This window comes from Pristiophorus japonicus, chromosome 19 (assembly GCF_044704955.1).
Source record: "Pristiophorus japonicus isolate sPriJap1 chromosome 19, sPriJap1.hap1, whole genome shotgun sequence".
Lineage (NCBI taxonomy): Eukaryota > Metazoa > Chordata > Chondrichthyes > Pristiophoridae > Pristiophorus > Pristiophorus japonicus.
In genome coordinates this window covers 29,844,058-29,856,318 of record NC_091995.1, presented here as the reverse complement: position 1 = coordinate 29,856,318, position 12,261 = coordinate 29,844,058, and the positions used below count along the sequence as shown (strand labels likewise).

At 44.2% G+C, this 12,261-nt stretch overlaps 1 protein-coding gene across 1 annotated transcript; it reads left to right on the top strand.

Moving 5' to 3' along the window:
- The first annotated feature begins 9,082 nt into the window (after positions 1-9,082).
- Positions 9,083-9,877, top strand: LOC139230147 (ultraviolet-sensitive opsin-like). The gene has a single exon (XM_070861989.1). The coding sequence runs from the start codon at positions 9,083-9,085 to the stop codon at positions 9,875-9,877; it is 795 nt and encodes a 264-aa protein (XP_070718090.1).
- The last annotated feature ends 2,384 nt before the right edge of the window (positions 9,878-12,261 follow it).

The following is a 12,261-nucleotide window of genomic DNA, read 5'->3' as shown; positions in this document are numbered from 1 at the left end:
GCCCCAACTCTGTGCAGAAGAGCCACCTATGGTGCTGTGGATGTGGCTCTGGCTGCATTCCCCAGAGCCACCATCGCCCTCAGCGGTCCCAAGGCACTTTCCAACAGGTGTTATGAGACTAATTTTACATTTAGCTTCCTAAGCTGATATTAGCACCGGTGACCAAAAGCTTGGACAATGACGTAGGTATTACGGATCATTTTCGGGTTACGTTAAGTTAAAACACATTTTGGTAACAGAAACACAGCCCCAGACAACAGAGATGCCTGGGATGGTGGGAGTGTGGTAGAAAGGCGGAGAGGCAAAGGGAGGGTATTCCGGATCATAGGTGCCAGATTCAACATTTGCGCTGAAGACACCAAGCTCCTTCACACCATCAACTGTCTCGTCCCTTCATAGTCTGTGATGTTTCATGCTGCTTATCCGACATCCACAATTGGATGAACAACAACAAAAACTTGTATTTATAAAGCACCTTTAATGTAGTAAAACGTCCCAAGGCACTTCACAGATGTGTTTTAAGAAAAAACAATTTCATACCGAACCCCATAAGGTGAAATTAGGACAGGTGACCAAAAGCTTGTTAAAAGAAGGTTTTATAGGTACATCTTACCGAGCAGTAGAGAGGCATACAGATTTATGGAGGGAATTCCACAGCTTGGGGCCTAGACATTTGAAGACAGAGCGAACAATGATGGAGTGATTATAATCCTGGATTCTCAAGAGGACAGAATTAGAGGAGTGCAGAAATCTCAGTGGTTGTGCTGCTGGAGGAAATTGCAGAGATAGGAAGGGTGTGGAGGGACTTTAAAACAAGGATGAGAATTTTAAAATCGAAGTGTTGATTAAACTGGAACCAATTTATGTCAGCAAGCAAAGGTGTGATGAGTGAATGGGACTTGTTGCGAGTTAGTTGAAGGCAGGCGAGTTTGGATGACTTCAAGTTTATATAGGATAAAATATGGAAGGCCAGTCAGGAGTGCGATGGAATAATCAAGTCGGGAGGTAACAGGCAATGGATCAGCATTTCAGCAGCACATGGGCTGAGGCAGAGGCAGAGACGGTTGATGCTCCAGAGGTGGAAATAGGCGACCTTAGTTATGCCACATATATCGGGTCAGAATCCAATTTTAGAGTGAAATATGATACCAAGGTTGCGAATAGACTTGCTCAGCAACAGAGAGATGCACGGGATAGGCTTGGAGTCGTTGACTAAGGAACGTAGTTTCTGTCCGTGACCAAACACAGTGACTTTGGCCTTCCCAATGTTGAATTGGAGCACATTTCTACTCATCCAGTACTGTATCTCGGACAAATTATAAACCGTGGACGTGCCGAGAGAAATGGTCGCACAGTATCGCTGGGGGTCATCAGCAGATATTTGGAAACTGACACTGCATTTTCTGATGGTGTATCCAAGGGGCAGCATGTAGATGAGAAACAGCAGGGGGGCAAATATAGATCCTTGGTGGACACCAGAAGTAATAATGCGGGAGCGGGAAGAGAGGCAATTGCAGATGAATCTCTGACGAAGTTTAGATAGGTAAGAATGGAACCAGCTGAGTGTTGTCCCACAAAGCTAAAAGATGGTGGAGAAAATTTGGAGGGGGATAGAGCGGTCAACTCTGTCAAAGGCTGCAGACAGTTTCAGAAGGATGAGGAGGGATAGTCTACCTTTCGTTGCAGTCACAAGGATGTCATTTGTCACTTTGATGAGGGCCATGTCGGTTGTGTGGCAGGGGTTGGCGTGGTGTGGGCGGGCTCGGGGCGGGCAAACAAATGGTAGGAATCAAATATGGAGTTCCGGAACAGAAATGCACAGACTTGGGAATCAATAAAATATTCAAGGAATTCGGAGAGGGAAGGGTGATTGGAGATTGGTCGGAAGTTTACAACGCTGCAGGGTCAAATGTTTTTTTTTGAGTAGAGCGGTGAGGCTGGCAGATTTGATGGAGAGGGATACTACCTGAGGAGAGCGAAACGCTAACAATGTCAGCTAACATGGAAGCCAGAATGGTACGTTGGGCGGTCAGCTGCTCAATGGGAATAGATTCGTGGGAGCAGGAAGATGTGCTCGGCATGGTCATGAGACGAGATTGGAGGGACTCTGGAGAAAGATGCACGTTCAGGGGTAGGGTAGTCGGGAGACAATTGAAGTTTGGTCCGATGGGCTACGGGAAGGAAGGTATGTAGCAGAAGCAGCCAAACGAATGGCCTCAATCGGAGAGACAAAGATGTCCATGAGCTCTTTGCCCTTGTTCGTGGAAGTGAGGGTGAAGGAGGCAGGTGCGAGGGAGTTCAGAAGATGGTTATCAATAGAGCATAGAAGCCAGGGGTTGTCTTTTCATTCCAGAATGATCCTGGAATAGTTAACAGTTTTGACAGGCGAGAGCAGAACAGAAAGTTCCTCCAGTTAATTATTCAGAAGACTGAAGCTATTGTCTACGGCCACTGCTAAACACTCTCGTCCCGAGGTCACCGATTTCATTCGCCGCCCACGGTGACTGATCTGAACCGCGGGCATAATCAGCATGCTGTTTGCTCCTGAGCTCAGCTTCCGACCCCATTTTTTTCTCTATCCGAAAGGACGCCTACTCCAACAGCGAGATGCTGCTGAGGAGGCCTTGACGATTTGCTGCAGGACATTCTGTGGGTAGTACACACGCGAGGCAAAGTACACCAGTGATGCAGGGAATTTATGTTTAAACTTCTAGATGGGCAGCTCATCAAGCAGACAGATATGTTGCGATTATTATCGGGCTTCTTGAGTGTTTGTGCAGTTTCAGCCATCAAGCAATGTGGAGAGTGTGAGATCACAATCATTACTTGAGGACTGTAGATGGTGAAGAATATTTCGGGTGTCAGTAGATGAACCCACTCGCTGAAGGTTCCAGAAACCCTTATCTGCTCTGTTAGGCGTGGCATTAATGTGGATGTTCCCGTTGAGTCTGGTCAGTGGTGAAGCCTAGGATATATATAGTGGAGTATTCCACAATGATAATGGCATTGAATGTCAAGTAGAGATGTTTGATCGCTCTATTGTTAGAGTTCGGCAGTGTGGCACGAATGTGACTTGCCACTTATAAGCCAAGCCGGTATAGATTGTTTCATTATCTGAGGAGTTGTGACGGGGCTGCACGCTGCATTCATAAAACAAGAACACAATAAATTAGAACTGGAGTTGGCCATGCGGCCCCTCGAGCCTGCTCTGCCATTCAATAAGCTCATGGCTGATCTTCGACCTCAACTCCACTTTCCTGCCCTATCCTTACATCCCTTCATTCCCTAAATATTAAAAAATCTATCGATCTCTGTCTTGAATATATTCAAAGACAGAGCTTCCATAGACCTATGAGGTAGAGAATTACAAAGATTCAGTACCATCTGAATGAAGACACTTCACCTCATTCCAGTCCTAAGTTGCCAAGCTTATACTAAGACTATGACCCCTGGTTCTCGACTCCCCAGACAGGGTAAATATCCTCCCGGCGTATATCCTTTAATACTGTGTAAGAACTGTGCATGTTTCCTTAGTGAAAATACCTAATCCTGACCTGAGCAGGGTGGGATAGTTATTGATGGAGCAGCGGATGATATTTTTGCATAAAACGCTACCCTGAGGTACTGCTGCATTGGTAACTTCAATCTGACAACACTCGTGGATCAGCGTCTTTCCCCGTCCACAGTATCACTCACTGTACAGTGCCCCTCCTTTATCTATCTCCCTTTGCTGGTGTCTCTCCATATCACTCACTGTACTTAGTCACACGTCTGTGCACCTCGCTTTGCTGATGTGTCCCTTTATCGATCACTTTATTCAGTCACATTTTTTTTATCTTCCTCTGCTGGACTGTCTTTGTATCGTTCACTGCAATTACACACCTTTTATCTTTGTATTCTGCGGGTGTGTCTCTGTATTACCTTCGGTACTGAACCATAGCTTTATCTTTCTCCCTGTGCTAATCTATCTTTATTTTTCTCACTGTCGTCAGTCACCACTTTATCTGGCACCCTCTATTGGGGTTCTCTGTATCATCGGGTGGGACCAGTCTGGTGCAAGTCTGATGTCCACTAAATACACGGTCCGCTTTAACTGTCTCTGGCAGACAAAGCAGATTGCAGTGGGGCCAAGTGTAAAACAAATGTATGATCTCACCCCCACCTGTACCAGCCAGGTGAATTAAATGAAATTGGACTTATTGAAATGCAGCGAATTGGTGAAAATAGCATTAATTTCGGAGGATTATTTTAAGCGAAGAGCACGCTAATGAGATCAACAAGCGGTGACGTGCCAGAGTCCCACAGCTGGGGGAATAGTGAGCCTGAAAATGCGCAGTACATTATTCGCAATCCCCAATTAATGTCTGTGGAGCTGATTTTGCTCATTTACTTGGAAAGAACTGTCTTACTAGTGTTTGTTGCATAGCCCGTCCCCAAGGACAGCTATATTGTAACTTCACTGATTCAATGGAGAATTGGCCGCTATATAAATCAATGCGGATTCATTGCATTGCCTCAGTGTCCCAGCCAGAGCCATGCTGCATTAAAGAATCTTCCTTCATTTGTGAATAAGATGGGACCAACACAATTTGTAGACTTCACGGTGTTTTGCTATCCGATTCTCGCAATCATCGGCATTCCTGGTAAGTATTTGCAATTAATTATTAATTCTTGAAGCTCATTCTTTCAGCGTGTTGCTATTTTTGCTACGTGCTGTTGTCTATCTTTGTCCCATGTGTGTCAAGTTTCTGCTGACAGTCAGTTCAGTAGAAGTATCTCACTTTTCTTTGTTAACTTTAATTGGCATGTTAAATTACTTTCGTCCTCCCAAATGTTGATAGATATGCTGCGCATGTAAAAAATTATCTGTGTCTGTCTCCACCTCTCGCCGAACATTCCTGATTTTGTTGATTGTCACCCTGCGAGAATGTGAACTAAACCAGAGCATATTTAACTGACGGTCGTTCAAGATATTGGCAGAAGGGAAAGCATTCTCACCAGTAATGCCCCTCCATAAAGAACATTTATAAAAGTGGTGAACTCTGTAGGGGGTGGTCTCGGGGTCAGGTTCACCTCTGACCTTCTCAGTGGTTCGAATCTCTCCCACTCCCTGGGTTCTAGACTTTGGATTTATTTGGGGATGTGACAAAGTGCAAGAGACAACGGTTTTAGTGCAAGAAACTTCGATTTTATTCAGAAAAGAAAGTATAATGTCAACTTACAATCATTAGAATAGGGAACACTTCATCACACATTCAAAAGGGTTAACAGAAAACAATACACCTCCCACCTCCCAGTGCCTAAATCTGACTAGGTTGAACTCTAGGGCAAAAAAGGATAATGCTCACCAATCCTCTTATTGCCAGCTAGCAGTGCTTCGTGGTTTCAGGGTTCGCTGGACTCTGTAGGTTCTGCTTGCCCTAGCCCGAACGTCGTGGATAACATCTTACTGCGTAGTCTTTAGTTGGGTGGTGTCCGCTGATGAGGTATGGCGAATATTGCATTTATGGGGTGTGCACGCACTTCCTTCCTTCAGCAGTAGGTTTAAACGTTCTTTTAGGTAATGTTTTACTTGTTGGTAGCTAGGAACAGATTGTAGAGTGGAAACATTTGAATCTTCGGTTTTCTCTTGGCGGACCAGTTAAACAAATACTTTGGTTATGTCTTCACGAAGGAAGACACAAATAACCTTCTGGAAATACCAGGGGACCGAGGGTCTAGTGAGAAGGAGGAACTGAAGGAAATCCTTATTAGTTGGGAATTTGTGTTAGGAGAATTGATGGGATTGAAGGCTGATAAATCTCTGGGGCCTGAAAGTCTGCATCGCAAAGTACTTCAAGAAGTAGACTTAGAAATAATGGATGCATTGGTGATCATTTTGCAACAGACTATCGACTCTGGATCGGTTCCTATGGACTGGAGGGTAGCTAATGTAGCACCACGTTTTAAGAAAGGAGGGAGAGAGAAAATGGATAATTAAATACCGGTTAGCCTGACATCAGTAGTGGGGAAAATGTTGGAATCAATTATTAAAGATGAAATAGCAGCACATTTGGAAAGCAGTGACGGGATCGGCCCAAGTCAGCATGGATTTATAAAAGGGAAATCATGCCTTACAAATCTTCTGAAATTTTTTTGAGGATGTAACTTGTAGAGTGGACAAGGGAGAACCAGTGGATGTGGTGTATTTGGACTTTCAAAAGGCATTTGACAAGGTCCCAAACAAGAGATTGCTGTGCAAAATTAAAGCACATGGTATTGGGGGTAATATATTGACTTGGATAGAGAAATTCTTGGCAGATAGGAAGCAAAGAGTGGGAATAAACAGGTCCTTTTCAGAATGGCAGGCAGTGACTAGTTGGGTACTGCAGAGTTCAATGCTGGGACTCCAGCTATTTACAATATACATTAATGATTTGGATGAGGGAATTGAGTGTAATATCTCCAAGTTTGCAGATGACACTCAGCTGTGTGGGAGTGTGAGCTGTGAAGAGAATGCTGAAAGGCTGCAGGGTGAATTGGACAGGTTAGGTGAGTGCGCAATCGCGTGGCAGATGCAGTATAATTTGGATAAATGTGAGGTTATCCACTTTGGTGAAAAAAACATGAAGGCAGATTATTATCTGAATGGCGCAGATTAGGAAAAGGGATGGTGCAGCGAAACCTGGGTGTCATGGTACATCAGTCATTGAAAGTTGGCATGCAGGTTCAGCAGGCAGTGAAGAAGGCAAATGGTATGTTGGCTTTCATAACTAGAGGATTTGCGTATTGGAGCAGGGAGGTCTTACTGCAGTTGTACAGGGCCTTGGTGAGGCCTCACCTGGAATATTGTGTTCAGTTTTGGTCTACTAATCTGAGGAACGACGTTCTTGCTTTTGAGGGAGTGCAGCATAGGTTCACCAGACTGATTCCTGGGATGGCAGGACTGACATATGAGGAGAGACTGGATCGACTGCGCCTGTATTCACTGGAGTTTAGAAGGATGAGAGGGGATCTCATGGAAACATATAAAATTCTGACCGGACTGGACAGGCTAAATGCAGGAAGAATGTTCCCGATGTTGGGGAAGTCCAGACCCAGGGGACATAGTGTAAGGCTAAGGGGTAAGCCATTTAGGACTGAGATGAGGAGAAACTTCTTCACTCAGAGAGTTGTTAAACTGTGGAATTCCCTACCGCAGAGAGTTGTTGATGCCAGTTCATTGGATATATTCAAGAGGGAGTTAGATAGGCCCTTACCGCTAAAGGGATCAAGGGGTATGGAAAGAAAGCAGGAAAGGGTTACTGAGGTGAATGATCAGCCATGATCTTATTGAATGGCTATGTATGTTCGAAGGGCAGAATGGCCTACACCTGCACCTATTTTCTATGATTCTATGTATGTTTCTATGTTTCTTGATGAGTTTCATTCTTAGAATATCTCCATCGCGGTGGTTTTGATTTTATCACGTTGGCTGTGGTCAGTTCTTGACCCGATGATGATGTCCGCAATCATTGGGTACTGCCTTTCTCTGCTTGTTTGGTGATGTTCTTCCTCCTTCTTCGGTGGCAGAGCAGTGTAACCCAGGCGTGTCGTTGAGGCTGCAGACATTCCAGAAGGCTGCGTAGAAGGCTGTGTAGCAAGCTCTCTTGAAGGCTCCTTAACCCGTAAAACAGGGCCTCAGTTATACTTAGGGTGTCGTTCTAATCTGCGCTCCAAATCAATCCTGATTCCTTGTCTTAATTTTGGCTGGCTTGATAATTCTTTGTCATATTTTGGAGGGCTTGTTAATGATAACTCGTTCCAGATGTGCCGATCTGTTGAATCCGTTTTTCGATCTTGAAAATTAGTTTTGGTATTTACATTGTCTGCCTAGGCCTGGGTTTTCCATGCGGGCTGGATGGACTATTGACACTATGCATGCGCTGGATGGGTTTCATGTTTAGAGCTATGGCTGACTATCTCTGGGTCAATTGTTGCTATGTTAATGTCTCCTGGGAGATCGGTTTTTGAGTTTGCACAATTCTGCAGACAAATTATTTAGCTTCAATACCGCAGATGGCTTCAATATACAAAGACTGGCTTCTTTAGAGGCTAGCTGTCCCCTGGTTTTTGCAGCCCTTTTCCTCACGGACCCGACATTCCTTTTAAAATCCCAAACTCGGTCAAAACTCGTAGTTTCTTCCATTTGCATTTTAGGATCCCAAACTTTCTGGTCGATAGTCACAAATCGAAATTCCTTTTCAATGAGTCCGAACACTGGGCGGGGGTGGGGGGGTGGGGTGTGCGGGGGAGGTGGGGGGGGGGGGGTGGGGGCGGGTGGTGGAGTTCCATGAATTGTGCAACTTTACAACTGATAGAGGTCTTTAAAACGATGAAAGATTTGGATAGAGTGGATACACAGAGAATGTTTCCACTTGTTGTTAAGAGCATAATTGGAGGCCATAAGTATAAGATAGTCATCAAGAAATCCAATAGGGAATTCAGCAGAAAGTATTTACCCAAAGAGTGGTGACAATGTGGAACTCAGTACCACATTGAAGCGAAAAGTAACGATGCATTTAAGAGGAGGCTGCACAAGCATATGAGGAGAAGGTAATAGAGGGTTATGCTGATAGAGTTAGATGAGGAATGACTGGAGCAGGCTCCAATGGTGGATAAATGCCGGCATGGACTGGTTGGGCCGAATGTCCTGATTCTCTGCCGTATATCATCTGTAATCCCATGTAAAATTTCTTGGAGTGAATCTAGTTTGCCACGGGCAGGTTGAACATTCACCAGTTCATATGTTGCACGGATTTATTCGACTGTGTTCAGTTAAATCCACAGGCAGCAAAATTGGCAGCTTTCTGTTGTACTTGACTCGGCTCCGTACCCAGTGAGACTGGGACGGACTGCATACTCTGATTGTACCACCTAACCTGACTCTAACCACACCATTACAAGTGGTATTTTCAGACATCCAAACTATTTCTTTGCTAATTGTCTTATTTTCCAATTTCTTGCAGCGAACCTGATGTCAATTGTGATTCTGTCCCGGGGAAAGTGCGGTCTCTCCAAAGGTATCACTCGCTACATGGTATCCATGTCAATAGCAGATCTCATGATCTGTGTCTTTAATGTAACTGTGGACAGCATCTTTTGGAAATATTTCCCGGATTCATTCTTGAAGTACACCAATGTGTGCCGTTTTAGTGCTTTCATACAAGCATCTAGCGTCCAACTCTCTGTCTGGTCCACAGTATCGTTCACCTTTGACCGCTTCGTAATCATTTGTTGTCAGAAACTGAAATTAAAATATTGTACCCAAAGAACTGCCACTGTGGTTGTAATCGTCGTGAGTGTGCTCAGCATTTTGATAAACATTCCAGTTTATTTCCGCTATGAGCCCTACTATATTATTGGGGATATAGCGTGGGGCTGCCAGGCAGTAACGGGTTATGATTCTTATCTAGGATGGAGAGCTTACAAATGGATCGCACATCTCTCAGTCCCATTATTGCCATTCCCTTTGCTGGTGCTGTTGAATTGTATCACTGTCAGTCACATCTTAGTGGCCAATAGAGCTCGCAGAGCCCTGAAGAGTCGCAGCAATGGGGAGAGCAGCAGTGATCCCGAGATGAAGAACCGAAGAACATCCATCATTCTGCTCTTCACTATCGCGGGGAGCTTCATTGTGTTGTGGTCGCCAGTTGTGATACTTCACATCTGTTTTGACATCACGCAGTCAACTCTTTTCCCAGGTCCAAAGTCACTATATTTGGCGATTAGAATCACCCTTCTTTTGATGTATTCCAGCTCCTGCACAAACACCTGCATTTATGCGTTGACCCAAAGGAGATTCCGAGAGGAGATTATGAACATTGTGAAATATCCATTTACTCTCATTGTGAAATGATGTAAGCGCTTAAAATAGCCGCATTCACTCATAGTTAATTGTTGGATGTCTCAATTGGACATCGCCTCCCGATCAGTTCAATCTAATCGTGTATTACATAAAAACATAGAAACATAGAAATTTACAGCGCAGAAGGAGGCCATTTTGGCCCATCATGTCTGCGCCGGCCTACAAAGAGCTTCATGGTCCTTCATCAGCAGCCCGAAAGCTTACATATAAACCCATGAACAATAATGGAAAGGCAAAGACACCCAGCCCAACCAGTGCGTCCCACACCACTGCAACACCCCTTATACGAAAAACATCTACACTTCACTCTAACCGGAGACGTGTGATCTCCTGGGAGAGGCAAAAGCCGGATAAAAACCCAGGCCAATTCAGGGAGAAAAATCTGGGAAAATTCATCTGTGACCCATCCAGGTGATCGAAACTAGTCCGGGAGATCACTCTGGCCATATTCTATTCCCTGCAGTACTATGCCGTCCAACAAAAGGTCATCCACACTAATCCCAATTACCAGCTCTCGGTCCATAACCATGCATCTTATAGCACTTTAATGCCCATCCATCCAACTCTTAAATGTGGTCAGGGTTTCTGCTTCCACCACTCTTGCAGGCAGGAAGTTCCAGATCCCCAGAACCCTTTGGGTAAAGAATCTCCCTCCCCCCCACACACCTCAAATCCCCTCTAAACCTTCCACCAACCATCTTAAAACTATGCCCCCTTGTAATTGATCCATCCACCAATGGAAATACACCCTTACTGTCCACTATGTCCAGACCTCTCAATAGTTTGTACAACTCAATGAGGTCTCTTCTCAAACTCCTCTGTTCCAATCAGAACAAACCAAGCCTCTCCAATCTGTCCTCACAACTAAGATTTTTCATTCAAGGCAGCATCCTAGTAAACCTCCTCTGCACCCTCTCCAGTGAAATCAAGTCCTTCCTATAATACGGTGACCAGAACTGCATGCAGTACTCCAGCTGTGGCATAACCAAAGTTTTATACAATTGAAACATAACCTCGCTGCTCTTATATTCTATGCCTCGGACAATAAAGGCAAGCATTCCCTATGCCTTCTTAATTCCCTTATCCACCTGGCCAGCTACTTTCAGGGATCTGTTGACAAGCCCTCCAATGTCCTTTTTTCATCTACACTATCAAGTGGCCTACCACTTAATGTGTATACCCTTTCCTTATTAGCTCTCCTAAAGTGCATCATCTCACACTTCTCTGAATTAAATTACATTTGCCATTGCGCTGCCAACCTGACCAGCACAGTGATATCCTCCTGCAGCCCATCATTTTCCTCTTCATTTTCAACCACACAGCCAATTTTAGTGTCGTCTGCAAACTTCTTTCCCTATAATTCAAATCTAAATCGTTGATATATAGCACAAAAAAGCAAGTGAACCAGTCCTGAGCCCTGCAGAACCCCACTGGAAACATCCTTCCAGTCATAAAAACATCCATCAATCATTACTCTTTGCTTCCTCCAAGCCAATTTCGGATCCAACTTGCCATTTTGCCCTGTATCCTATGAGCTCTAAGCTTCATGACCAGTCTACCATGCGGGATCTCATCAAAAACCTTACAAACTTCCATATATACTACATCGTATGCACTACCCTCATCGACCCTCTTTGTTACTTCCTCAAAAAATTCAATCAGTTTAGTCAAACAGGATCTTCCCTTAACAAATCCGTGCTGACTGTCACTAATTAATCCTTGCATATCCAAATGAAGATTTATCCTGTCTTTCAGGATTTTTTTCCAATAACGTTCCCACCACTGACGTTAATTACTCGGCCTATCCCTTTTTAGCAGTCCTCCAATCCAAGGAGGACTGGAAAATGATGGCCAAGGCCTCTGCTATTTCCTCTTTTACTTTGCTCAACAACCTAGGATGCATTTCATCCGGACCTGGGGATTTACCTACTTTCAAAGCTGCTAAAACCCTTAATACTTCCTCTCTCACTATAGTTATTTCATCTAGAATATCACACTCCTCTATAGCAGTATCTGCATTACCTCTTTCCTTTGTGAAAAGAGGTGCAAAGTGTTCGTCAAAAACCCTATCAACATCTTCCGCCTCCTCATAAAGATTACCCTCATGGTCTCTAATAGGCCCTACCGTTTTTCTAGTTACCCAATTATTCTTAATATATTTATGGAACATCTTCAGGGTTTTCCTAAATTTATTGGCCAAGAATTTCTCGTGCTCTCTCTTCGCATTCCTAATATCCTTTTTAATTTTACTTCTTATCTTTCTATATTCCTCTAAAGATTCTAAAGTTGTTATGTATTAATGTATAAGGCACTGTGGAGCTGAACAATAAAGGACGAAGGTCACAGCAGTTAGATTAACACCAGACCGTGTGGAG